The sequence below is a fragment of the Bubalus bubalis genome, chromosome 1 (genome assembly GCF_019923935.1).
Source record: "Bubalus bubalis isolate 160015118507 breed Murrah chromosome 1, NDDB_SH_1, whole genome shotgun sequence".
Classification (NCBI taxonomy): Eukaryota; Metazoa; Chordata; class Mammalia; order Artiodactyla; family Bovidae; genus Bubalus; species Bubalus bubalis.
The window spans coordinates 142,672,350-142,700,080 of NC_059157.1; the positions used below are offsets into that span (position 1 = coordinate 142,672,350).

Genomic DNA, 27,731 nt, shown 5'->3' on the forward strand with positions numbered 1-27,731 from the left:
CATGACTGAGTGACTTTTACTTTCTAAAAGCAATATACATTCAGTAGAAATCACACTTAGAATTTTGATCTTCCCCTGGGCTGCTGCTGCTGCTGCTAAGTTGCTTCAGTCGTGTCCGACTCTGTGCAACCCCATAGACGGCAGCCCACCAGGCCCCGCCGTCCCTGGGATTCTCCAAGCAAGAAGACTGGAGTGGGTTGCCATTTCCTTCTCCAATGCATGAAAGTGAAAAGTGAAAGTGAAGTCGCTCAGTCGTGTCTGACTCTTAGCGACCCCATGGACTGCAGCCTACCAGGCTCCTCCGTCCATGGGATTTTCCAGGCAAGAGTACTGGAGTGGGGTGCCATTGCCTTCTCCCCTGGGCTAGTGATACATAATGTGGTATGATACTCTCTCATGCCATCATAAAGGCAAACTTAACAACCACTCTGTACCCAGACAACTGTTTTTCACTTTCAGTATAGTATTCAATAAATTACATGAAATATCTAACACTTAAGTATAAAATAGGGTTTGTGTAAGATGATTTTGCCCAACTGTGGATGAATATGTGTTCTGAGAACGTTTAGGAAGGTTGTGTGCGTGTTTGCTAAGTCACTTCAGTTGTGTCCAACTCTTTGCAGCCCCATGGACTGTTGTAGCCCACCAGGTTAGGCAAAGCTATACTGATGACCTAGGTATATTAAATTCATTTTTTACTTAAGATATTTTCAACTTATCAGGATGCTGCTGCTGCTGCTAAGTTGCTTCAGTTGTGTCCGACTCTGTGCGACCCCATAGACGGCAGCCCACCAGGCTCCCCCGTCCCTGGGATTCTCCAGGCAAGAACACTGGAGTGGGTTGCCATTTCCTTCTCCAATGCATGAAAGTGAAAAGTGAAAGTGAAGTCGCTCAGTCGTGTCTGACTCTTAGCGACCCCGTGGACTGCAGCCCACTAGGCTCCTCCATCCATGGGATTTTCCAGGCAAGAGTACTGGAGTGGGGTGCCATTGCCTTCTCCATATCAGGATGCAATCCCACCATAAATCGAGAAAGATCTGTTTTATTCCATTTGAATTAAGAAGTAAACCAACAATAAAAAAAAAAGTAAATCAAGTAAATATACACATATTTCTCTATATCATTTTTAGAAGAAAAAGTTCAATTTCTTATTAATAGGTCTCTGTATCATATGAGTGGGAGAGGTGTTCTTATTAGATATTATAAAAAGAATATATATCTACCCCTCAAACATTTTTTAGAAAGAAAAATAAAATGTAATTAATGACTATACCTTGTGAATAAGTTGCTCTGGTTAGTTTTAATGTTAGGGGAAACTGAGAACTAGGCAGAAAATCTTTCAATTTCCTTTAAACATCTTTCCAAGATACACTATTTCCCTTCCTTGTTTCTGTAACTGCAGTTAAGTAAACACAATACATTTAGGTGTTTCAGAGTTCTAGGAAGGTTTGGCCTTGTCTCAATTTCAGAAGCCACCGGGATATGTAAAACCAGGACACACTCTGGAAATCTTGACTAGATGAGAAAACTGTTTATCTCTTTCTCCTTCTTAAACGCGAGATGAAGGAGAGAAATGCCAGTTGATAGTGAATTAACCATTTAACCAAGTTTTACTTTTCTAAAGTTTCCAAAATTTCTTCCAAATGAAAATAGACAACTTAAATTTGAATCCATGGATTTCAGGCAGGAGAAACAAGGAATTGTGGAGGGTACTGCCCACACCCAGAAATGATATCCCTCTTTCACCCAATTTAATCCAAAGACTGTTGGATCTCAGGACTCCCCTAGTGGTCCCTGGGCTAAAATTCCACCCTCCAATGCAGGGGACCCACGGTCGATCCCTACTCAGGAACTAGATCCCACATGCTGCAACTAAGACGTCTCTGAAAGTGAAAGTGTTAGTTGCTCAGTCATGTCTGACTTTTTGTGACCCCATGGACATAGCTCACTAGGTTCCTCTGTCCATGGGGATTCTCCAGGCAAGAACACTAGAGTGGGTCTTCCAGGGGATCTTCTCAACCCAGGGATAGAACCCAGGTCTCCCGCATTGCAGGCGGTTTCTTTACCATCTGAGCCACCAGGGAAGCCCACAACTGTCTTAACTCAGTGATAATATGTTGCCCTAGCCTAGGTTGCTCAAGTTCAAAGTTTATGACTTCTAAGGAAGTCTAAGTTATTACTATTCTTATCGCTGTCAATTTCAGCTGAAGCCACCATTCACCTCCCTGCTCTGAAAATAGTCAACCTTTCTTGGAATAAGTGTATTGGCAGCAACCTGAAGCTGCTCCTAGAAACATTAAAGCTTTCAATGTCCCTTCAAATGCTGAGGCTGAGCAGCTGTTCCCTGGTGACAGAGGACATGGCTCTCTTGGGTTTGTATCTTCTGGTTCCAAAGCTGTCCTGACACTCAGAGCCCAGTGTGCCTGCCCTGCCAGCCTGGGGGAAGGGAGGCGGAGGAGGCAATGAGGCCTGGAGTTAAGCCCTCTGTGCATATTCCCTGCTCCCTGACATATGCTTGGGAGAAAGCTGGTTTGTGCTCAGTCACTTCAGTCATGCCCAACTGTTTGCAACCCCATGGACTGTAGCCCAACAGGCTCCTCTGTCCATGGCATTCTCCAGCAAGAACACTGCAGTGGGTTGCCATGCCCTCCTGCAGGGGATCTTCCCAACCCAGGGATCGAAACTGCATCTCCTGTATCTGCTGCATTGCTGGTAGATTCTTTACCCACTGAGCCACCTGGGAAGCCCTAAAATAGACACAGGCAATTCTAAAACCAAATACACAGAAGAGACTGGTTCATAAAATAAGATGGAGCAATTCCTTGTGGTCCAGTGATTAGGACTCCATGCTTTCACCTCTGAGCGTGCAGGTTCTATTCCTAGCTGGGGAACTAAGATCCTGCAAGCCACCAGGTGCAGCCAACCATTAAGAAATAGAAAAAGGAGATAGATACAGATATGGCAGTGGAAGAAGGAGGATTATCTGACATAGAAAGAAAGTTGGAACCGGATGTGGATGGGCAAGGCTCCTTGTCCTTGGGAGGGCTGTGCATGCATGGATTTTGTTTACGCCTATTCCTGGCTTTGCTCAGCTGGGTGTAGTTTTTTTCTGTTCACCTGGTGTTTCCTGTGAATGAATTATGTGTAAGCAAACAAGAAATTCGTGTTACATTCACACTGTTCTCTGATATTTCAATCTAGTTGGAATAAATACGTGTTTTCAAAACAAGTGTTATGGCCAAACACCGTAATTAGAAGATGGGGACAAATCACTGTGATTTTATTTTGGATTTCCCTAATGACTAATGGGAGAAGGCGATGGCACCCCACCCCAGTACTCTTGCCTGGAAAATCCCATGGACGGAGGAGCCTGCTAGGCTACAGTCCATGGGCCCGCTAAGAGTCGGATACGACTAAGCTACTTCACTTTCACTTTTCACTTTCCTGCATTGGAGAAGGAAATGGCAACCCACTCCAGTGTTCTTGCCTGGAGAATCCCAGGGACAGTGGAGCCTGGTGGGCTTCCATCTATGGGGTCACACAGAGTCGGACACGACTGACGCAACTTAGCAGCAGCAGTAGCAATGACTAATGAGGCCTTCCCAGGTGGTGCTAGTGGTAAAGAATCTGCCTGCCAATGCAGGAGACACAAGAAACGTGTGTTCAATCCCTGGGTCGGGAAGATCCCTTGGAGAAGGAAATGGCAACCCACTCCAGTATTCTTTCCTAGAGAATCCCATGGACAGAGGAATCTGGCAGGCTACAGTCCATGGGGTTGCAAACTGGTCAATTGATTTTTGACAAAAATGCAAAAGCAATTCAGTAAGTCTTTTCAACTAACAATGCTTGATTAACTGAGCTATCATACACAAAAATATTAACTTCAGCCTATATCTCACAACTTGGACAAAAATAACTCAAAATGGATAAGCAAAATGTAACTGTAAAACCTTTAGAATAAAATCTAGGAAAAATACTTGGGAACTTGAATTTTGCAAAAAGTTTTTAAGATTTAACACAGAAAGCTCTGCCCACCAAATTAGCAAATTGATAAATAGATCTTTATCAAAACTGTGAGTTATGCTGTGCAAAAGATACTGTTAAGGGAGTGAGAGGAAAATGTAGGTAAGTTCTTTACCACTGAGCTGCCAGGGAAGCCTCCATTGGTCTATGCATCTATTCTTTTACCAATTTCATACTGTCTTGGTTAACTAAAGCTTTAGAGTAAGCCTTGATGGGAATGGAGCATCCTGCTCGGTCTGGAAGCCATGATGTGTGGCAAATGATTGAAGGACCAGGGCATGTTTAGTGCTAACAGGGGGACATTGAGGGGACCTGTTGTCCAACACTGCATGGTTGGCACATGGCGGGAGCTGAGATTCCCAGCAGATAGGCAGTGGCAAGTTCAGATGGGGCCCAGAGGCATGGCTTCCTCCAGCTGAGAGCTGCTTCCCTCTGCTGGGGCAGCCTGAAAGGGGCTTCAGGAGCAGAATTGGGCTGGTCCGCCTTAGAGAAGCTGTGAGAGGGATTTTTCTCTGATCATCCATCTAGAGGTTGAATGAGGAGTCCTCCAGGGTCCCTTCCAGCTCTGAGATTCTGCCCATCTCATCTCTATAACCCATTCCTGCTTTTGGCTGAAAAGGGAAGCACATGTCTGCTCTGGCTGTCTCTCCTTGCTCCTTTTCTTAGCTTCCTCATTAACTGTTATTTATTAAGAGCCATTTTAGGTAGCACTGTGATACTACCTAATGTGTGCTATTCAAAGGAAAAATTGGCCCATGTGTGAAAGGTTCTAATTGACCCATGAATTAGAAATTATCCAAGTATATTTTGTCCATGGAAAGTACTCAAATAACTGTTGAATAAAAAATGAATAAATAAACAATGAATAATGAAACAGCATTTAACAGCAAGAAGACTATTCACAAATGATCCTGAGTTAAAACCAGTGAGCAGTCCTCACATTTAATTAGAGAAAGTCTGCAGCAAGAGCTGGGGCTCCAGGAGAGCGGAGAGCATAAACTCAACCAGAAAAGACATTCTTTGGGTTGGAATTTGGAAAGAGAAAAAAATCCATTTTCAAGCTGTACATGGGATGCAGAGAGGTGTTACCAGAGTAATTTCAAATGCCCTGAAAAAAACTGCTAGCTAATAACATTCTATTACTTAGTGCCACTCTTATTACAAATCCTGGAGCCAGTGTGTTGTGTTATTGGAAGTGGGAAACAGTTGCACTAGAAAGTGTTCTTGGCTTTTAGCAGAGTGATTTTGTTTTTCAGCATCGGTAATCCAGACAGGTCACCTGGCCAGGCTGCAGAAGCTGGACCTGAGTTATAACGACAGCATCTGTGAGGCAGGATGGACCATCTTCTGCCAAAACCTGTGGCTCCTCAAGGAATTAACTGAGCTGGATATCAGCCTTCGGCCATCAACTTTTAGGAAGTGCAGACAATGGTTTAGACGCTTGCTAAGTGCCGTGACCAAACTTCCCAAGACCACTGAGGTAGCAATGAAGAGGTGGCTTCTCCCAGCTTCACAGGAGGAGGAACCTCAAGGCTTTGACCAAGATCACAGAAGCAGCATTCACTTTGACCATGGTGGGTTTCAGGAAGCTGACTTTCCAAGGCTCAACTAAGCTACACGTCACCCAAAGAAAGAAGAAAAGAACATGAGTGAATCCTGGTGAAGTCAAAGGAATACCAGCTTCTGGGCTGTTTAATGTGATTTATGTTACAAGAGCTTTGTAAATATATGCCTAGGATAATCTAATATGAACATGCCTTTATGCTCTATTTTATGAAACAAGGGTGACATTTTTCAATGGGTTTTCATTTGTTTGGATATATAGTTAGTTCACTTTCTATTTAGGCCTGACAAAATGTTTAGATTCCAGTAACGCATGTCCTTTTTTCTTTCCCTAGAATTTTATGCCTCTTTTACTAAATGTTTTAAATATAAGGGTGTGTATTTATGTGAGTGTGTAAAATGTGAAAGGCTCTAACTGTGGAACATTTTCATGTTATCTTTATCATTATATGTGTCTCAATGTGGTCTGATGGAAATGTAATTTTCATCAGAAAGTATGCCCTTCAGTTGTTTATTGTTTTATGTTCTCTTGCCTTTTATCTCAATGGCACCCCACTCCAGTGCTCTTGCCTGGAAAATCCCATGGACGGAGGAGCCTGGTGGGCTGCAGTCCATGGGGTCGCTAAGAGTCGGGCACAACTGAGCGACTTCACTTTCACTTTTCACTTTCATGCATTGGAGAAGGAAATGGCAACCCACTCCAGTGTTCTTGCCTGGAGAATCCCAGGGACGGAGGAGCCTAGTGGGCTGCCGTCTATGGGGTCGCACAGAGTCGGACACGACTGAAGCGACTTAGCAGCAGCAGCAGCCTTTTATCTCAGATACAAACCATGAATACAAATAATGGTCACTGACACACAGATCTTCATTAAAAGTGATCAAAAACTCAACACCCAGTAACAAAAACATACCTTGTTAAAATAAAGTAAAATATTTTGTTGCTAAAATAAACAAATTAACATATTATTAATACTTGTGAGCATTTCTTTGACATGGAATTTGCCTCATAAAATCTATTTAATTCATTAAAATTCCTGTGTTGCTGTCCGTGATTTGGGGAATTTCTGGTTTTCTCTTACTAGAGCATGAAATTCATTGCATGGCAGAGGGATCTGCTCACACATTTCTATTCTGATATATTCTAATCAGATTATGTTTTGCTTTTTTCTTGCTACACTAATAATTCATATTAGAATCATTGCTTGAAGGACATGTTGAATTTGAACTCAATATTATTCCAAAAGAAAAAGTCATCAGGGTGAGGGGGTCTTGATTAGTATAAATGGGGATGTTTTAGGTAATAATTCTTCACTTCTCTGAGTAAATGTTTGGAGCAACTTTATTCAAACTAGCCAAAAACTGGAAACAGAGAAACACCTTTCAACGGGTGAATGGTGAGCAAACTATGCAATAGCGCTCAGCAACCAGAAAGGAATGACCTATTGCTACATGCACCACTTGGATGGACTGGAAGCGAATTATGCAAAATAAAAAGGCCAGTCCCCAAATGTTACTTACTATGTGATTCCATTTATATGATCCTCCTGAAATAAAACTACAGGTTAGGGACTGGAAGAGAGAAAGGTGGTAGGTGGGCCTGAGAGTAATAGCACAAGCGGTGGTAGAACACTTCCGTATCTTGCTCGTGGTGGCGGCTACGCAAAAGCTACATGTAGGAAATTGCATTGGACTGCACACACACACACACACACACACACACGTGGCCAGCGCGTGTATAAGTGATGGAATCTGAACAAGCTCTGTGGGTGGTACTGATGTCCATTCCCATAGTCATGCAGGATGTCAACACTGAGGAAGGGTGAAGGGTGCATGGACCTTTCTGTACATTTCTTTGGATCGTCCTATGAATTGTTTCATAATTAAGAGTTTTAAAGGCAGACACGATAGTATAGTGAACCTCCCTGTACCTATCACATGCTTTTACAATTACCAATTTATGGCTGATCTTGGTTCATTCTAGGGCTTCCCTGGTGGCTCAGACAGTAAAGAATCTGTCTGCAATGCAGGAGACCTGGGTTTGATCCCTGGGTAGGGAAGATCCTCTGGAGAAGGAAATGGCAACCCACTCCAGTATTTTTGCCTGGAAAATAATCCCACGGACAGAGGAGCTTGGTGGGCTACAGTCCATGGGGTCGTAAAGAGTCAGACATGACTGAGTGACTGAGCACACATATTGGTTCATTTGGATCATTCACACTTATCTCTCTCTGATTTTATTCTGAAGCAATTCCAGGACATCAAAGCATTTAATCCATAAACATTTCAGTAAAAGAATCTTTATTTTTCTATGTAACTGTAACACTGTGAGTAATTTTTGTATGATAGGCATCTAATTCCTAGAGATTTTGCCTTCTTAATCCACCAGGTTTCATTACCTCAATTCGTACATTTATAGAATTATTTATTTTTCTTTACAGGTTTTCCTTTCACATCTTTCTTTCCTTTCTTATCTTTTGGAGAATTCCTTCCCTTCTTTTGCAATTTTAGCAGTTCTTCAAATCTCCCAAGTCCTTTGCGTACCATCATGCCACGCCACCAAGCCTGAATCTGAAAATAAGAACAGCATCAGCTCTCATCACAGTGGACTGGGGACGGTTACAGCTCTTTGTTCTGGTATGCGATACGCGGTTTTCAACATATGGAGAATGGAATATGGCTAAAGCTCTAAACCTCATCTTCTCTCTTTCTCAGTTGGCCAGTCATCCAGGCAAAGACTTTTGGAAGTATTTGGTGCTCTTACATGCCAGGCATGGTTCTAGGGAAACAGCAGTTGAATTATCAGTATCGCTGAGTCAGTGGAGCTCACATTCCAGTGAGGGGAAAAGACAATAAACAAGAAACACATGACTGTGTAATTTGACAGATGGTGACAAGTGCCATGGAGGTAACAGTACACAGCACGGGGAATGGGTGTGCCTGTACTCTGCCTTCTCTCTTGTTCTGGGACCACCTGTGCTCCTACCTACAGGTAATCATCACTTGTTCTTTTTTTTTAATTGAACTTATTTTATATTGGGGTATAGCCAATTACTATTGTGATAGTTATAGGTAAACAAAGAAGGGACTCAGCCAAACGAATACAAATATCCATTCTCCCCTAAACTCCCCCCCAACCCAGGCTGCCACATAATATTGAGCAGAGTCCCCTGTGCTATACAGCCCTCACGTGTTCTTGAGATCTTCTTTCCTAATACCCACTCAGGAACATCCCTTCTCTAGTAGACTCTTCATACCTGCCAGTGGCTCCCCATTTCTCTCAGAATAAAACTCAAGTCCTGATCTCTTGCCTTCTGAGACAGCCAATGCTTTCTCTGTGGAGTGTTTCTCCCAAGGTCCTTTTCACCTTTTGAGACCAACAGCATTTTGTCTGTGGAATGTGTATACGTGTGTGCTCAGTCAGTTCAGTCCTGTCCAGCTCTTTGCAACCCCACGGACTGTAGCCCACCAGGCTCCTCTGTCCATAGGATTCTCCAGGCAGGAATACTGGAGTGGGTTGCTGTGTTCTTCTTCAGGGGACCTTCCCAACCCAGGGATTGAACCTGTGTCTCTTGCGTCTCCTGCATTGGCAGATGGATTCTTTACCACTGCACCACCTGAAATGTGTATCTCTCTAAGTAAATCCACTTCTTAAAAACACAAACAAAAACCCAAAATTCAAGTCCTTGCATTTGCTTACAAAGCCCTATCGATCTTCCCCCACCCTCCGGACCTCTTCACTCTCCCCTTGCTCACTCGCTCCAGCCATGCAGGCCTCTTTGCTGCTCAGATGCACATAGGCACCATCTCAGCTCAGGGCCTTGGCTTTTGCTGCTTTCTCTGCCTGGAACACTCTTCCTAATATTCAGATGGTTCGTGCCTCCACTTCTTCAATAACCTGCTTGATTGTCATTGTTATGAACTGAGTTATGTTCCCCCGAATTCATGTGTTGAAATTTTAAACCCCAATGTGTTGGTATTTGGAGACGGGGCCTTGTAAGGTAATGAGGTTTAGATAAGCTCGTAAGGGTGAGGTTCTCATGATGGAATCAGTGCTCTTACAAGAAGAGACAGACAGCTTGCTCTCTCTGTCATAGGAGGACGCAGTGAAATGGCAGCATCTGTGAGGCAGGAAGGGAAGCTCTCACCATACTGGCACCACGATCCTGGACTTCAAGCCTCCAGAATGTGAGAAAATATATTTCTGTTGTTCAAGCCACCCAGTCTATGATCTATTGTAATATATTGTAATAGTTGCTTGAGACAGTCAATTTCCCAAAGAATCCTACACTGACCATCTCATTAAACTGAAACTTCTATAAATGTTTTTTTTTTTTAAGATACAAATGAGTTTATTTACAAAACAGAAATAGATTCCCAGACTTAGAAAACAAACTTATGGTTACCAGAGGGGAAGGGTTGTGGGGAGAGATAGATTGGAAGTTTGGGATGGGCGTGTACACACTGCATATTTAAAATGGATAACCAACAAGGACCTACTGTATAGCACAGGGAACTCTGCTCAATGTTATGTAACAACCTAAGTGGGAAAAGAATTTGAAAAAGGATATTAACACATGTATATGTATAACTGAATCACTTTGCTGTAGACCTGAGATCAACACATTATTAATCAACTAGGCCCCAATATAAAATAAAAATTTTAAAAAAATAAAAGGAAGAAGCAGCTAACAGAGCAAGATCAGATGGAAGGAGACTAAATAGAGTAAGTGGCTACTTTAGATGTCCAGTGAAATGGAAGAGCAGTCTGAACCCCACCAGGTTTTCCTATCTAAATACATGTTTTGACCAAAAAATAAAATAAAATAAAACCCCTATAATACACACACACACACACACACAACTTCTGGCAACCTCAGTTCCCCTTAGCTTGAACTTTTTTCCAATACTACTTAATCACTTTCTAACATATGATTATGTTAGAAACAACATAATCACTTTCTAACATCACTTAGAAATCACTTTCTAACATATATTATGTGTTACACTTCATGTTCTTACTCTCACCACATCAGGCTTTAAGCAATATGAGGACAGAAATATTTGCCCATTTTGTTCAGTAATGTATTTCCAGTGCCTAGAACAGTGCCAGGTACATAGTTGCAGCTCAATAAATATGTGTTGAATGAATGAATGAATGAGGTGGGTGGAGGTATGCTGTTTTATATAAGGGGGCTTGAGGACAGGTGTATGGATATTTGAACAGAGACTGAACTAAGTGAGGGCCACAGTCTTGCCCACACCCGGGGGGAAGCACCTCTGGACAGAGAGGCAGAAGCACGCATGAGGCTTGAAGTAGAGCGAAAATGGGAAGGATGAGACAGAGCCTGAAAGCAGCAGACCAGCTAAGGTGGTGACTTTCCAGGGAAGCAGCAGTGCCCAGGAGAGGGATTCCGGAAATTCACAAGGCTTTTTGTGTGTTAAGATTCAACAGAGTTCAATTGTGCGCCCCTTACTCTGGTCCACAGAGACTTTCCAAGCTTGTGCAGGCTTGGATAGGTTGGAAGAAACTCATTTCCAGAGCTTCAACTCTCATCCGTCCCCCTCCTTAAAATGTGTCTGCCAAGGAACATAACTTCTGACCCTCCAGTCCCACCTCGAGTCCCACCGCCCCTTCACAACTCCCCCTTTGGCAGCCCCTCATCCATTTGAATCTGACCAGGGTGGGTTGCCCAAGACTCCAAAAACCTTGGGGGCACTGAAAAAGGGATAATTCAAAATAGTAGTATTGATGTTGGCTCTAAGGACTGGATAACCAATCCTTTTATAAGACAGGTGGTTTCCAGCTCTTTGCCTTCAAGAAAATTGAAGTTGATTTGTCAGCTGAGAGCCTACTATCTAATTTCGGGGGGCTATATCTGGAAGGAATTCAGAGATGTGTGAAGCACTGCCATTTAAAGCAAAACAATACAGGCAAACAAATTTTTTCCATTCTTTTCCTTGTCAACTTATGAATTTGAACAAGCTTTCTCAGCATTTCCTCTGTAAAATAAAAAATAGGAATGGAACTGATGCCAAACCCTATTTCATTCTAGCAATAAGTAATATTTATGCAAGGACATATAAACTCTTAAAAGTCCTTTGGACTGCAAGGAGATCAAACCAGTTAATCCTAAAGGAAATAAACACTGAATATTCACTCGAAGGACTGAAGCTGAAGCTCCAATACTTTGGCCACCTGATGTGAAGAACTGACTCATTGGAAAAGACCCAGATGATGGGAAAGACTGAAGGAGAAAGGAGAAGAGGACAGCAGAAGATGAGAAAGTTAGATAGTATCACCAACTCAATGGACATGAATTTGAGCAAGCCCTGGGAGATAATAAAGGACAGGGAAGCCTGCCTTGCTGCAGCCCATGGGGTCACAAAGAGTTGGACACAACTTAGTAATTGAACAACAACAACATATAAACTATGTGAAAAAAAATCTTTCCAAAAATCCTATACATCAAATAATTGAATATCAAAATTTATACTAGATTTTATATTGTTTTGGTCAATTTTATACTACTACTAATTGCACAAAGACGCAATCCAGAATGTTAAAATGTTATGATCATAGGAAAAAAGTTTAATTTACATAAAATTTTTGTAGCCTAGAAATATGAAAGGTGATTTGTAAATTATTTAGATTATACACACACACACACACACACACACACATTAAGGTCAATTCTAAAGGGAAAGTAGAATGGAAATACATGTTCAAGAAGAAAAATTAAAAAAAATAAAAATAAAAAAAAGAAGAAAAATAAATGACAAAATTTTTGCATGTCAAGAGTTTGTTCAAATATTTTGTAAATTGATGTTTATTGATATCAAAGTAAATCCTTTGCAATGACTAAACTTAATGACACAAAAAGGTCTAATATCAATTTTAAAATGTGCAAGAGGGTACATTGTTCAAATTACTTCTAGGAAGTATCCTAAAAACGGTAAGTAATTTCATTCTTCCAGTGTAGTCATCCCTGAGTATATACATACTAAAATTAATATTTCAATATAAACTACTTTTCTTTTGTATTACAGTTTGGGCATTGTTTTTATTTATTAAAATTATGTTTGTGGTAGTTTATGTTATCTATGAGTCTAATTTAAAAAGAGTAAGGGAAGTTTCACATAATGTTTATTAGAGAAGGGAGGGTGTTAGGTCTGATTTGATTGAGGGCCATTGATAAAGGGTCTTACAGACAAAAGACTAATTTTTATTTGGGGTAAAATGGACAGTTGTTGATTTCAGCAAAGTACAGCAAGATCTGACCTAGGTTTCAACAGCGTAGGTCTGACTGCTCAGTGGAAGAATATATATGGTAGGGGAAGCAGGCAAGTAACAAGGGACACTAGTTGGAGGGCTAATGCAGTCATCTGGGTGTGAGATGATGCAGGCTTGGACCAGCTGAATGGAGAATACTGCATACTGATTGTAATGGACACATTCCTGGGCTCTGGGGTGTCCTTATGTCTCCACGGCTTAGTGGGCAATGAACATCTTAACCCTTTGAAGCTATGTTGGTGGCAGAGCACAACTCTGGCCTCTAGACCTGTGCTCCACAGTGCTTTCATTTTTAACTTTTCAGGCTTATCTGACTGAGTTAACACAAGCCTTTCACTCCAGTGACTAGTCCAACAGTTTTAGATCATTTGGGGGTTTGAAGTTTTGGTTTCTTTTGCCTGTTTGTTGGCTTCTTATCTGACAAAGAGAAAAGGAACAGAAAAGACAAAAAAATGCTAGGATTTTTGTTTAAAAATCTCTTGCTTAGGCCTGGGGATGTAAAAATATTCAATAAGTAAGAATCACAATTCTCAAAATGTAGATGTGCAAAGAGCAGCCCTATAGGATAATCTGTAAAGTTTAGCAATACCCTTCTCCAAGCAACTGTGAATATGTTCTCCAAAATCATTGCTTATTTTACCTTTGTTGCCAATTCTTTCATACTTCTCCTTTCTTTAAGGTATTCCCATACAGCTTCAGTGCCTTTGGCACACACTGACATTGGGGGTTCTTCCATGGGGTTGCCCGTTAGTGTCAGAACTTTTAGATTCACTAGACTATCCAAATTCTCTGGAAGATAAGTGATCAAGTTGTCCTCGAAGCGTAATTCTTTCAAAGCTGAAATTATTTTTTAAAAAATAATGTCTTAAAAACTAGCAAAATTAAAGCATACATTGCTTAGTCCAAACACTTTGAAATGTGTATTTCCTGTTAGACCATGTAACAAAAAAATTTAATGTTTTATAACAACTCAGAGTTGTTGAAGTCAGTGTAAATAAGTGTTAGAGACAGGAAAATAGTAAATACTAAAAAATGTTGAGACTGTTCCATTCCTCCAGAGGTTAAGGACAGAATCAGGAGATGACTAAGGAGTGTCGCAGATCCAACCCTGTGGCCATGCTTTTTTTTTGAATTTATCTTTTGCTGTGCCGGGTCTTGGTTGCTGCATGTGGGCTTGCTCTTGTTGCAACAAGTGGGAGCTACACCCTAGTTGTGGGGTGTGGGCTTCTCATTGCAGTGTCTCCTCTTGCTGCAGAGCACTGGCTGTAGGGAGCTTGGGTTTCAGTAGTTGTGGTGCATGGGCCTACTTGCTTGTGGGATCTTCCCAGACCAGGAATTGATACCGTGACTCCTGCATCGATAGGTGGATTCTTAACCACTAGACCACTAGGGAAGTCCTGCTGCTAATCTTGGAATGTCCCATGAGTAGGCAACAGAATCCACTCATATTCCTTCATCTTTCTTTCATTAAAGAATAGTCACAGTTTGAAAATATATCTATAAACCTGAAGATTCAGCACAATATGGCAAATAAACATTTTTAAAAATCTGGTTCTAGGAGGATCTCAGCAAAAACCTGTTATTTTACAAATACAGAGTGGTTTAGCCTAGTGGAAAATCTTTGCATATTCAAATATGAATGATGTATGATTTTTCATGGCAATCAAATAGGTCCACCCCCAACCCCCCCAGCCCCAACTGCCTTGATAATTTTATTACTCTGGGTCAATCCTTTTCCTTTCTCTTGTAAGTGACTTAGTGATCTAATGCAAATTTACTACAGGACCCCCAAGCCCAAATTCTGGCTGCTGCTGCTGCTGCTAAGTCGCTTCAGTCGTGTCCGACTCTGTGCGACCACAAAGACAGCAGCCCACCGGGGTCCGCCGTCCCTGGGATTCTCCAGGCAAGAACACTGGAGCGGGTTGCCATTTCCTCCTCCAATGCATGAAAGTGAAAAGGGAAAGTGAAGTTGCTCAGTTGTGTCCGACTCTTAGCAACCTCATGGACTGCAGCCCACCAGGCTCCTCCGTCCATGGGATTTTCCAGGCAAGAGTACTGGAGTGGGGTGCCATTGCCTTCTCTGCAAATTCTGGCAGATAATAGGTATTCAGTAAGTTCTGGTTCACAGTATAATGGCTATGAGGATGAATGCCAATCTTAATAGCAGTAGATATTTTCTTTTCAATTCCCAGTAAACTAACTGCCTTTGTGTGGCTTTTAGCTGTACCAATCAGGTACCTTGCCTTCTCCGTATTACCACCTAAGAAGCTCTGCAAGGAGATTACAGGGTAGGTATAAGCTCTCAACATTGAAAAGTGAAGTTGCTCAGTCATGTCTGACTCTTTGCGACCCCACGGACTGTAGCCTACCAGGCTCCTCCGTCCATGGGATTTTCCAGGCAGGAGTACTGGAGTGGGTAGCCATTTCCTTCTCCAGGGGATCTTTCCAGCCCAGGGATTGAACCAAGGTCTCCTGCATTGTAGGCAGCAGCTTTTACCATCTGAGCCACCAGGGAAGTCTCCTCAACATTGAGACTGATCTTTAGTAGTACAAAGATGTCTTCCATCATGGGAAATGCTACTCAAACTCCACTGGGTTGTAGATCTACAAAGATTTCTCACCTTGTGCTTGGCAAATAGCATCTGGGAGTTGCTTAATTAGATTGCAGTGGCAGTCAAGAACTTCCAAGTTAGGCATTGATCCCAAGGATACAGGCAGGTACTCGAGATGATTGTTCTCAATATACAGCTCTTTAAGATTCTGAATAACAGAAGAGTATGTTATCGTACCATAATAAAAGAATTATGGTAACTAGAACCACCTATGAGTTCCCATGTTCTTTCAATGGGAATATTATTCATTAGGATTAAGGGGAAAACACATTTAAAGAATCGTCAACAAAAAAATATAATTATACTTGAGTTAAGCCATTAGTCATGGTTCCCAGGTATGTAGGGAAAAGAGAACATGGGAATCTAGTGTTTATTTGTTTCACTATAACTTAATGCAGAAAAACAATTTGGATCATTTAACTACAAATATAATTTGTTCCCTTTTAATAGCTAATTATCTGTGGCAGTTGCTATAGAACTGCAGTTGCCTCAGTTATCAATCCAACATCGCCCATGTGGAAGGAGCCAAAATGTACAGAGAACAGGTTGACTATTTTCAGATTCACTGGATAAAAATTTAATGTTTGCATTTCACCCTAAGATTCTGGAGAGTGTGGCATGACACGTACAAGGAGCAAATTGATGAAAGGAGTTCTGTGAACACAGAGCAAAGGAAGGAAGAATTAGGAAGAGGTGAGAAGTACCCATGCTGTGTATATCATTACTCAGTTCCATGGCTGGGAGCTATGTAGTGGCTTACACCTACTTTATTATTATTAAAAGTGTAGCACCAGGAACATGAAAAAAATCATGCTTTAAAGCATGCATACATAAAGACACATTGGTATAGCTACTTTGAATAATGCTATGTTGCTTTGCTGGGGTTTAGCATAGTGCTGTGGACCCATCTTCAGCATGAACCCGTTGCAATGGTTAAATCAACCATGATATGCTTTCCACCATGCAGGAAGGGGAATCAGACTCATGTAAAATGCAGATTCCTGGCCACATCATCTATATGACACTTTAACTTCAAAGTAGTACAACTTTCAGAGAATACTTTTTAAAAGTGGAAATTAATTGGAGAGCGGTATGGCTCAATTTTGCAAATAAAACATGCCAAACCACACAGAAGGAATGAGTATGCCCTGACATATCCAAGACCAGTCACAATAAAACGTTCAAGTGTGGATCCTGTGGTTGTTCAGGAAGACAGTGGAAGCCTCAAAGTGTAATAATGACTACTTGTTGGGAGCTAGAAATCTAGTATAGATGATTCCACATGCAACCTGTGAGAATACAGCCATGTTTTCTCATATCAGCCAAGGAATCAGTGGGCATATACTTCTTTGCCTGCTCATTTGGGGAGGCTTACCTGTAGTCTCTGAATGCATACTGGCAGATGGGTAAGCTTGGCTCCCTCATCTTGGCCAATGTATAATTTCTCTAAAGATGCTAAAGAAAGGATCTCTTTCGGAAATGAAGAGAACTGATTTCCCGTTAGTCCAAGAATCTTCAGTTTTGAAAGTGAACCGAAGTCCGAAGGTAACTGGAAATATTTCAAAAAGATAAGTTTCAGATCAGGATTATTTTTAAAAGTAAGAAAATAAATTGGGCTTTTAGTTTTGAGGAAGATTTTTTTTTTAAAGGGAGCAATTTAGCATCTCCTGCAGATGCAAAGTTGGCCCATATGTTTGCCATCTATAGTATTTGTACTTGTAGATCTAAAGTCTGGAGTTCTACCTTTTCCCCAACCTCTGTGCTCTTTACTTTCATGCTCTGGATAAAGTTAGAGCAATTTTTAACCTATGTTATTGCAAATTTTTCAACTATGGTGTAGCAAATGCTTGACACTACTGAAAGAAAAAGTACAAAGCTTATTAGTATACCATTGCAACTATAATATTCATAGTTAATTCAGTTATTGGCACTGATCAATTTAGTGATGTGATGTCCATCCTAAAAGGCTTTAGGTCAGCAATTTGGAAACCTTAGTTAAAATACCAGTTGGAAGGAAACAATGAAGACCATTATAATCATATCTTCTGCCCTGCAGTGAATCCCAAGGCTATGTGCCCTGGTATTAGGCAGGCATTGCACAAATTCCTAGACTTTCAGAGTTGGAAGGCCTTAAAAAGGTCCCTGTTCTTACCCTCTACTATGGTGGTTGGATATGTTCCATAGCTAGCCATCCAGCTCTTACTTAAACACTACCTCCTGGGATGAAAAGATCATTGGATGAAGACCACTTGGATTTCCTTCTACATACTCGGATTTCCTTCTCCTGTCAAAATCTGTGTCACTAATACATCCCCTATTGACCTCTTGCTGGCCCTCTGGAGCCACATGGAAAATCTCATTCTTTAAATACATGACACAATCACCCTACGGAATAAGTTACGTAGATGCCTATTTTCTTGTAGGAAAAAAAGGCCCAACTCTGAATGTTAATAACTTAATTCATTTTGAACCACTTCTGTTACCTGGCTCGATTCTTCACTGGGCAACCTTTTCTCACAGGTCCCTGCTTAAACCTTGGCTTTCCTTCCACCCATTCCCTAACCTGCCATTCTATTTTTCATGAGAATGGTTAGTAGAGTTCAGCTCAACCCAACCTCTCCCTAGATGGGTGGAATAGGTAAATAATTAGTGAATAGATTATCCCCATAGTAGGCTTTCTTTTGTCCTATAGGCAAAAGTTTCAAACACTTGGAATAAACCATAAGGCATTTTCCTCTTTGTTATGTAAGGTGAGGGCTCATTTTCTTAAAAAGTTATAAAACATTTTCAGTTTTATTTACATCTAGAAAAAGAAAACTCAGAACAAGTCAAAGTCCAGAGAAACTGATGTTTAAGCTTTCCTTCTTTGCTATTTCCAAATTCTTCATCAGGCCCTTAGATCCTTTCAATGCAAAGTGTCTGCATTTAATGCAGTCCTAAATAACAGGGAAAGATTTATCAACCTAACCACTTCATTATAACCCAGTCATTTCATTTGTACTGCTATATTCTTAGCTCATGGGTTTAGCATTACTTTTTCAAAAGCCCACTGAATATCTAAAGATTTTTTTCCCAAGATATTCAAGAGCCAATAATTAATACCATCATAGTCATATTATAGCAGAAATATATTTGGATGTACAGAAAGCCTGCAGAGAATCAAGGGAGAGCAATTATTGCTGACAGTATAACTGAGCCGTAGCCATTCTGAAACTTGAGTTTTCTCCCTTAATTGTGTGAACGTAAAATGTTGCCTGCCAAATCAGTCAACAAAGGATGTAGCAACCATTGCGCCACTGCAGCCACTGGACCATGAACCCTGAGGCAACTCAGGATGGGAAGAACAGAATACTGGCCTTAGATAGCTAAGGCTCATATCAAAAGAATGATTTCAATGAAGTCATTGAAATACATGATTTCAATGAACCCAGACTCTTGCATCTTCCCATATATAGAAAAGTACTGAATTCATTAACTTGAGAATTTGGTTTTCTTTAGGGATGAATGTTTTTGTTTTGTTTTTGTTTCTTGACTGTACTTGGTCTTAGTTGTGGCATGTGGGATCTAGTTTCCCAATCAGGGATTGAACCTGGGCCCCCTGCATTGGGAGCACAGAGTCTTAGCCACTAAACTACCAGGGAAGTCAGAATTTGTTAATTAATTTCTTTAATTAACAGTTAAATCATATGAAGTTCGGACCACGTGTTCTTTGTTGTGAAAAGTCCTACATATCCTGGCTCCTCCCTTATCTCAGTGGAGCAGTCCCTCTGAACTATCTGAGAGGCTGCTTTCTGGGCTTAAGTCCTCAGTTCTGTCCACCAAATAAAACAGTTCTCAACTTTTAGGTTGTCCATCACTTTTTCAGTCAACAATAGGAATGGACCATACACATAAAATCCATGTAGGTATACATGAAAAGTCAGCTATTTTTGCCTCCATCTAGGCAAGAAAAAGCTACTGGCTAAAGTGCCAGTAAGTCCTTGTGCTTCAAGTGCCAAAAGTCCATGAGGTAAATTGGGGTGGGAGAGAGAAAGTGAAAAGTGAAAGTGAAGTCGCTCAGTCATGCCCGACTCTTAGCGACCCCATGGACTGCAGCCTACCAGGCTGGTGGGAGAGAGAGAGAAGAAGCTGGCTTAAAGGTCACATGTCATTAGAGAAATGATTGGGAGGTTCCTAGAGGGACTGGAATAATAGGAAATTCAGAAAGGAAGACAAAAAACACAGTAATACCATCATAAAAACTGAAGAATCATAAATACTGGTACATGGAAATTTCCATGTTCAACATAGTAACACTGAACATATCCACGTTTCGGTGCAGTCTGACTTGCAGTAAAGCTTGATATTGGATGAGGCTAATCTTTGAACTGTGGTGTTGGAGAAGACTCTTGAGAGTCCCTTGGACTGCAAGGAGATCCAACCAGTCCATTCTGAAGGAGATCAGCCCTGGAATTTCTTTGGAAGGAATGATGCTAAAGCTGAAACTCCAGTACTTTGGCCACCTCATGCAAAGAGTTGACTCATTGGAAAAGGCTCTGATGCTGGGAGGGATTGGGGGCAGGAGAAGAAGGGGATGACAGAGGATGAGATGGCTGGATGGCATCACTGACTCAATGGACGTGAGTCTGAGTGAACTCCGGGAGTTGGTGATGGACAGGGAGGCCTGGCGTGCTGCGATTCCTGGGGTCGCAAAGAGTCAGACATGACTGAAAGACTGAACTGAACTGAAATCTTTGGTGATGGACAGGGAGGCTTGGCATGCTGCGGTTCATGGGGTTGCAAAGAGTCGGACACGACTGAGCGACTGAACTGAACTGAATCTTTGCTAATCACACACACACACATCTGTGTGTGATTCTCTCCTCCACCCTGACCTCTTAAAAAGTCACAGGAAAGGATTAGGTATCATTCATGACTCAATAGGATTTAAGTGAACTGTGTTATACTTCCCAAGGGCACTTTCTATTCTGATACTTTCACTCCCACTATGGAATGACAGACTTTGCTCACTGTAACAGGAATTCTTACATCGGCAGCAGAAGAGTTGGGGATAGGCAGAGGCCTTCTCATAGAACCTCTAAAATCCTCCAAGATGGGTTGCTACCTATAATAAGTCAAAATTAAGTACTAGATCCTCTTCCTAAATCTTAAAGTCATCATCAAAATGTTTACTTCCAGTTTTGAAACTCTCTAACAATGAGGAAAACAAAACAAAAAATCCCAAAGTTCTAAAAGTTGAAAATCAAGTAAAAGATTAAAAAAAAAACACAAAAAACAACTTTAAAGCTAGGACTTTTACAATGTATGAGATACACATTAAGAGTGTTGTTCACAACCAGGAAAAACAGACATGATATTTGGTTAGCGTTGTTGGTTTCTAAACCTTCTATTCTTTCTCTCCAGAATAGTCTTTTGCTTTTAAAAGAACTCTGTTCTTTCAAATTTTCAAATATTAAAAAACAATAAGGGGCTTTCCTGGTGGTCCAGAGGTTAAGAATCTTCCTTGCAATGCAGGGGACATAAAATATGTTTTATATGTTGTGTATGTAGTTTTGTGTGATTAAAGATTTCTATGTGGCATAATATTCTGTAATTAGGTGTTTTACTTTTAATAAACATCACAGTTTTGAGATCTATCCACATTGGCACATATAACTCCAGTTCACTTAAATTATTGTATAGTATTCCATTTTATAAATATATCACAATTTACTTGCAAATTCCTCTCCCAACTGACATTCACATTATTGCCCATAAGCCATGATTATCAACAATACTATGATGAATGTCTGAACACACCACCCTGCACACATATGGGAGAGCTTCTCTGGGGACTGATCTGGTTTTGCAGATATCTGATTTTGGAACATTAGGGCCTAAGGTTGCATGTGTCAGAACTCTGGAAGATGAACCCTGCAGTCTAATTGTATGGATTGGTATTCTGACTCTATCAGGTACAGGTGTGTGGCCTTGACACATTAAAAGCCCCATGCCTCATTCTCCTCCTATATTATTGAGGATAATATCACTCACATCAGAAAATCATTGTGAGTAATGTATGCAATTTAAGAAAAAAATCATGCAGGAAGTCAGAAGATCTCAGGAAGGAAAGCAGAGTGTAACAAGACAATATAACTGTATTACAAATGTATAAATTAATTTCCTCCCAATAACCAATAACTCCAGTCTTATGAGAAAAAAATCAAACAAATTCCAATAGTGGGGGCATCCTACAGCATACCTTGCCAGTACATCTCAAAACTGGCAAGGTCATCAGATACAAGGAAAGCCTGAAAAACCCTCATAGCCAAGAAGAGCTAAGGAGACGCAAAAACTAAACGTAATGCAGAAACCTGGATGGGATCCTGAACGGAAAAAGATTAGATCAAAACTAAGGAAACATGGATAAATTATGGACTTCAGTGAATAAAAGTGTATCAATATTGGTTTATTAATTGTAACAAATGTACCATAGTAATCTAAGATGTTAATTGTTGGGGAATCTCAGTGTGGAATATATGAAAGTTCTCTGAAATATGTCCTCAATTTTACTATAAATCTGAAACTATCCTAAAAAAGAAAGACTATTTAAATTTAAAAAAAGTCATTGTGAGGATTAAATGTGATAACACACAAAAAACATTTAGCCCAGTGACTGGCACCTACATACTGCAAATAAACATCAGCTACCATTATGATTACTACTGCTATTCAGGCGGGAAAGGTAACATGATGACCTTGTTGGAGAGATTTGTCAATCCCGATTTTCACTCATAAACTCAGCTCGAATTTTCTGATGTTTAGACACGGAACCACACCAATGTAGGGCCAGGCAGCATAGTGACAGCCAGGAAAGGAATCAGTACCTGGCATATTTTATTATCATCCAGGGCCAAGACTTCCAGGTTCTTCAGCGAACAGATCTGCAACGGACAATGTTCCAGAAAGTTCTGGCTGAGGTCGAGAAACTGCAGGTTAACCAGGCGCCGGAAGGAGCGGCGCAGCACCCGCAGGCCGGTGTTGCGCAGGTAGAGCAGGAAGAGCGAGGTCCACCTGCAGAGGAGGCGCGGGATCTTTTCCAGGTGGTTCCCACTCAGCCCCACCTCCGTCATCTGCGAGAGCTCGCCCAGGGTGTGCGGGAGGGCGTGGAGGCGGTTGTAAGAGAGGTCCAGCACCGACAGCCTGGTGCACCGGCCCAGCGACTCGGGGAGAACAGCCAGGCTGTTGTAGGACACGTAGAACTTCTTCAGCTTTGTCAGGTTCCCAATCTCTTCCGGGATGACCGTGAGTTTGTTCTCATCCAGGTCGATGATCTCCAGGTTGTAGAGACCACACAGCTCCAGAGGGAACGCTGCAAATTGGTTATGCTTCAGGTGGATCTCCCTCAGTTTGGTCTGGTTCACTATTTCCTTGGGCAGAGATTTCAGGTGGTTTCCGGCCAGTCCGAGCAGCTCGAGGTGGTGAAGGAGTTTGCAGATGACGACGGGGATGTCCGCTAGGTCGGTGCGGTAGAGGCGGAGCTCGCGGAGCTGGCGGATGCCGCTAAGCACCGGCAGGGACGAGGCTTCTATCGGGTTGTCGCTCAGGTCCAGGCCCTCTAGGTTGCTCAGCCTTCCCATCTCCGGGCATAGACTCTTCAACTTGTTCTTGTTCAGGTAGAGAACCCTGATCTTCCTTAAATGCTGAATATCCTTAGGGATTTCTGCAATCAGGTTGTTTTCCAAATGCACTTCCTCTAATTCTCTTAATGCTAAAATGTCTTCTGGAATAGTAAGCAAGCTCTGATTCGAAGCGTCAATGAAAAATATCCTATCAGAGACCTGCTGTGGATCACTTTTCTGGTGAATTCTAGACGAATGTTCGTATTTTTCGCTGTCACTTGACATTATTCTGATGGAAAGTTCAAATATTCAAAATCTGAAATATTGTGAAAAGAAAGAAAAATGTATCAGAGTTTTACCTGTCACCAGATTTAGTATCCTTAAGAGAAACAAAATTAAAATCTAGTTGATTAAATTTAGTGCTCACTGTGACACAACATAAAATGTAGGTTTTTGTGTTTCATGTTGGAAGATACATCGAAGTGTAGATTCCTCTTTCTCCTAACCTAGGTTGACTCATATTAATAAAAAAAAATTGGGTTGTCTAATTTCAGTTTTTAGAAATGCCTATTTTGATTCTATTTTCAGGTTGGAGGTATAGAAGACTGCAAAAGATCATTGCTCTTACCATAAACACTGAGAAAACACTAGGAAAAAATAGCATTTTAAAATATTGCATTTGGGGGAGTTCCCTGGTGCTCTAGAGGAGAGAATTCCAGGCTTTCACTGCTGTGACCCGGGTCCAATTCCTGGGTGGGGAACTGATATCTTGCAAGCCATGTAGCCAAAAAAAACAAAACAAAAACTGCATTTTCCCTTAAATCCAGCATAAAGTTGTAGATGTAAAGGCCAATAGAATTAAATTCAAAAGATGAACTGCCCTTCTAAATAAGGAGAGACCAGTGGGCACCTTCGTGCCTGGTAGAACTTTTAAGTTTTAGGACTGGCAGGTGGATGATCAAGCCTTCTATAGGCATAGGTAACAGCCATGTGCGAGTTGGCATGATGGATTAGAATCTGTGAAACCAAGGGTAGTTATCAGTTAGATCCATTAAACTATAACTTGCTTAATAAATAAAAAACTAACCTGTTTTCACCGACCAAGCTCAATTTGTTTTTTTTAACAAAAAGCATTGTGTAGCCTAAACAATTTTAAGACCCTTCACCACCACTATGGATTGTATCTCTCACTAAGAGTCTTGAGATGTTTGCCCAGTTTGTTTTTCAGGAACTTGGAGTCAGCTGTTGACCAGTTGGCACCCGAGCCAGTTAAGACTGGTTGGCAGTACTGACCATGTACCTGGGTATGCGTGTTTGATCGGTGACCATTGGCCATCAGAAGCTCGAGAACCCTGCCCCCAGTGAGCTAATGCCACCAAATTCTGAGCATGTATCCCAGGAGGCAGCGGATAGCTTAGTTGTGCCTGTACAGAAGGACAATTATCTCACTTTTTAAAATCTACAATCACCTTTCCCCATGCTCCCCATACCTCAGGCCACCCTGCTTCTTTGTCTCATAAATATACTGAGTCCCTTGTCTTTGGGGAGGTAGATTTGTGATTTGTTCTTTCTCCTCACTTGACTGATTCATGATAAACTCATTTTTTGCTGCAAACCTCCACCTCTCATTGTTTGCCTTGCTTTGTTCTCAGGCAAATGAACCTGGCTTGGTAACAATAGGTCCGCAGGGTTGCAAAAGAGATAGACACAACTTAGTGACTAAACCAAACCAAGCCCTTGGTTATGAATACATGCACACACATACACACGCACAGCCTAAGGGGGAAGGCAGGAAGGACTATGACATGATGGTGGCTGGGTTGATTGTGGCATCTCTGAGTTGCCTTCTAGGGTGGGGTCTTTTGTGCTGGAGGACTAGACCTCCCATCTAGCATAGAGGCCCAGTCAAGATGGAGAGGGGTGAATTCCCAGCCCCACACTTAATGTTTTTGCTCCTTGCAGCACAGCAGTGTGTGATTCAGATCCTTGTTTCTATATACCTAGCACCCCAAACAGAGAAGGCAATGGCATCCCACTCCAGTACTCTTGCCTGGAAAATCCCATGATGGAGGAGCCTGGTAGGCTGCAGTCCATGGTGTCGCTAGGAGTCGGACCGACTGAGTGACTTCACTTTCACTTTTCACTTTGATGCATTGGAGAAGGAAATGGCAACCCACTCCAGTGTTCTTGCCTGGAGAATCCCAGGGACAGGGGAGCCTGGCGCGTTGCCGTCTATGGGGTCGCACAGAGTCAGACATGACTGAAGTGACTTACCAGCAGCAGCAACAGCCCCCCAAAGAGTTATGAGATGGTGTGGCTGTTATTTAAAGAAAGAAAAAGATGGGGAATTCCCTGGTGGTCCAGTGGTTATAGCATTACTTGCTTTCAGTGCCATGCACCTGGGTTTGATTCCCTGTTAGGGTTTGATCCCCCAGTCAGGGAATCCCACAAGCCATGTGGCCAAAAAAGAGAGACGATGTATCATGGATTAAATTATGTCTAGGACTAGTTGTCTCTAACATTTTTGTCTTTATCTAACAGTGTAGAGTCCTACAGGATAAAATCTCACTTCCTAAATACGAATGACTGACAGTGCTGATGGCTTTTAGGCAATCGACAGTATTCAGACTGAGGTGATAATATAAATAAGAATAAGAAATTATAAATAAAAGAGAAATAGAGAATACCAAGGACAGTTACTTGTTCTAGGTTTTACTTAACCTATTTAATCCTCACAAGAACTCTAAGAAGGAGGTACTATTACAATCCCTGTTTCACAAGTAAAGAACCACCGAAAGGCTCTTCTCAAGACACAGTAGGAAGTGGGAGAACGAGCACAGCATTTGACTGACCCACAGTCACTTCCTCACCTGGGTTTTTAACATCATTTGTTCTCCAGAAACCTGGTTTTAATTAAAATCTTCTTGGATGTGAAGGTTCAGGCTTGGTTTTTCTTTTTCAGTCTTCCAACAGAGTTATCTGGGGAAAATCTGTGTGCACTGGCCACTCTAATTAAGGTTAGACATGACTGAAGTGACTTAGCAGCAGCAGCAGCACAAGTATGTCTGGGCTTCCAGACAGATAAAAGAACTTATTTCTCTTAACATTCAGCCTGTTCCATGATGAGATCTGCCTAGAAGGTCTCTGTGTGTGTATTAGCTCACATGAATCATATCCCACTTGTGTTTGGAATCAAGTTGATAGCCCTATGAAAGCTGTTTATATTGTATATGCATTCTTGTTAGTTGCTCAGTCATGTCTGACTCTTTGTGACTTCATGGAGTGTAGCCCACTAGGTTCCTCTGTCCATGGAATTCTTTAGGCAAGAATACTGGAGTGGGTTGCCATTTCCTTCTCTAGTGGATCTTCCCAACCCAGGGATCAAACCCAGGTCTCCTGCATTGCAGGCAGATTGTTTACCTTCTGAGCCATCAGGGAAGTCCAAAATGTCAATTCCTTCGAGCCGGATTCGAACCAGCGACCTAAGGATGCCTGAGAAACTTCACACTACAGTCCTCCGCTCTACCAACTGAGCTATCGAAGGAATTGCACTGTATGTGCATTTTTAGTGGACTTAATAAAGGAAGTTATAAAGCCAGGATTTACAACAGCTGCCAGTAAATAAGAATAGGGAAGATTGATTCTTTATTGGCTATTTTTAACTAGGGATTGCTTTCTGGATGTACTTTTACAACCCAGTATTACTGAGAAGTTTATGAGTAATTCAAGGGCCTTCCCAGGTGTCACTAGTGGTAAAGAAGACACCTGCCAATGCAGGAGACACGAGATGCAGGTTCTATCCCTGGGTTGGGTAGATCCCCTGGAGAAGGAAATGGCGACCCACTCCGACATTCTTGCCGTGGACAGAGGAGCCTGGCAGGCTACATTCCATGGGGTCACAAAAAGTCAGACACGACTTGGCGACTAAACAGCAGCAGCACAGGGAAGGGAATGTGCTGAACGGTACCTACATTCACATCTCAGTATTTCAGGCTACCTTTCAACTTTGCTGGTAGCACATGGGGTAAATGAAAACATACTTGTCTTTTCTACCATCATGTTTAATCTGAAGAACTACTTGCAGTGGTGCTTAAAATCTGCGGGTTACAAAGTGTTTCAAGAGACATCTACCTTGCCTGGCACAATTTCTCAGCAGTGGAGCACAGTCTGGAGCTCATGCCTGGCTGGGTAGTGGGAGGCAGAGAGGACTCAGATATTTTCTTTTTCACCTTTGAAAATAATAAACTTCATAAATGACCTGTTTTTACCTTGAGGATCTTCCTCGCACATTTTTCAGACAAGGAGTCTCTGGCTCCAGAGTCGTCTGCAAGGCCCTTTCACTTCCTTCTCTTTGACCTGTGGCAACCCCAGACAGAAGGCCTTCCTTTCTTCCTTCCTTGTGTCCTCTCCCCCAGGCCCACGTACCAAATCCTGACCCATTTACCTGGTAACTAACGCTGGGTTCTGTCTCCTCACTCCTCAAACTCCTGAGATGTTTCAGATGTCTCCCCTGTGCGTGTGCGAAGTCACTTCAGTCGTGTCCGGCTCTGTGTGACTTTATGGACCGTAGCCCGTCAGGCTTCTCTGTCTATGGGATTCTCCAGGCCAGAATACTAGAGTAGGTTGTCATTTCCTTTTCCA

At 41.8% G+C, this 27,731-nt stretch overlaps 2 protein-coding genes and 1 non-coding gene across 5 annotated transcripts in view; 1 reads left to right on the forward strand and 2 right to left on the reverse strand.

Moving 5' to 3' along the window:
- LRRC31 (leucine rich repeat containing 31) overlaps positions 1-6,232 on the forward strand; it is a 28,860-nt gene extending 22,628 nt beyond the window's left edge. Inside the window, exons 9-10 of one of the 2 annotated variants that reach the window (XM_006055959.3) lie at positions 2,205-2,372; positions 5,280-6,232. In XM_006055959.3, coding sequence (XP_006056021.2) covers positions 2,205-2,372; positions 5,280-5,635 — 524 coding nt within the window. In that variant the 3' untranslated portion in view covers positions 5,636-6,232. The remainder of the gene's footprint in view (positions 1-2,204; positions 2,373-5,279) is intronic. The other variant, XR_006551921.1, reaches the window with a different exon arrangement.
- LRRIQ4 (leucine rich repeats and IQ motif containing 4) lies at positions 5,499-27,706 on the reverse strand. 2 transcript variants are annotated; one of them, XM_044945006.1, is made up of 5 exons: positions 27,535-27,706; positions 22,356-23,406; positions 16,865-17,038; positions 15,499-15,637; positions 5,499-5,636 (listed from the first exon to the last, which is right to left on the reverse strand). In XM_044945006.1, exons 2-5 carry the CDS (start codon positions 23,373-23,375, stop codon positions 5,632-5,634), a joined length of 1,338 nt encoding a protein of 445 aa, XP_044800941.1. In that variant the 5' UTR covers positions 23,376-23,406; positions 27,535-27,706; the 3' UTR covers positions 5,499-5,631. The 2 variants fall into 2 exon arrangements, with proteins under 2 accessions (XP_044800941.1, XP_044800936.1); XM_044945001.1 differs by lacking the exon at positions 5,499-5,636 and adding an exon at positions 8,078-8,154.
- Positions 26,545-26,634, reverse strand: TRNAY-GUA. The gene is given in 2 exon segments: positions 26,545-26,580; positions 26,598-26,634. It is a non-coding gene; the product is annotated as a tRNA-Tyr (tRNA).
- Positions 27,707-27,731: the final 25 nt, after the last annotated feature.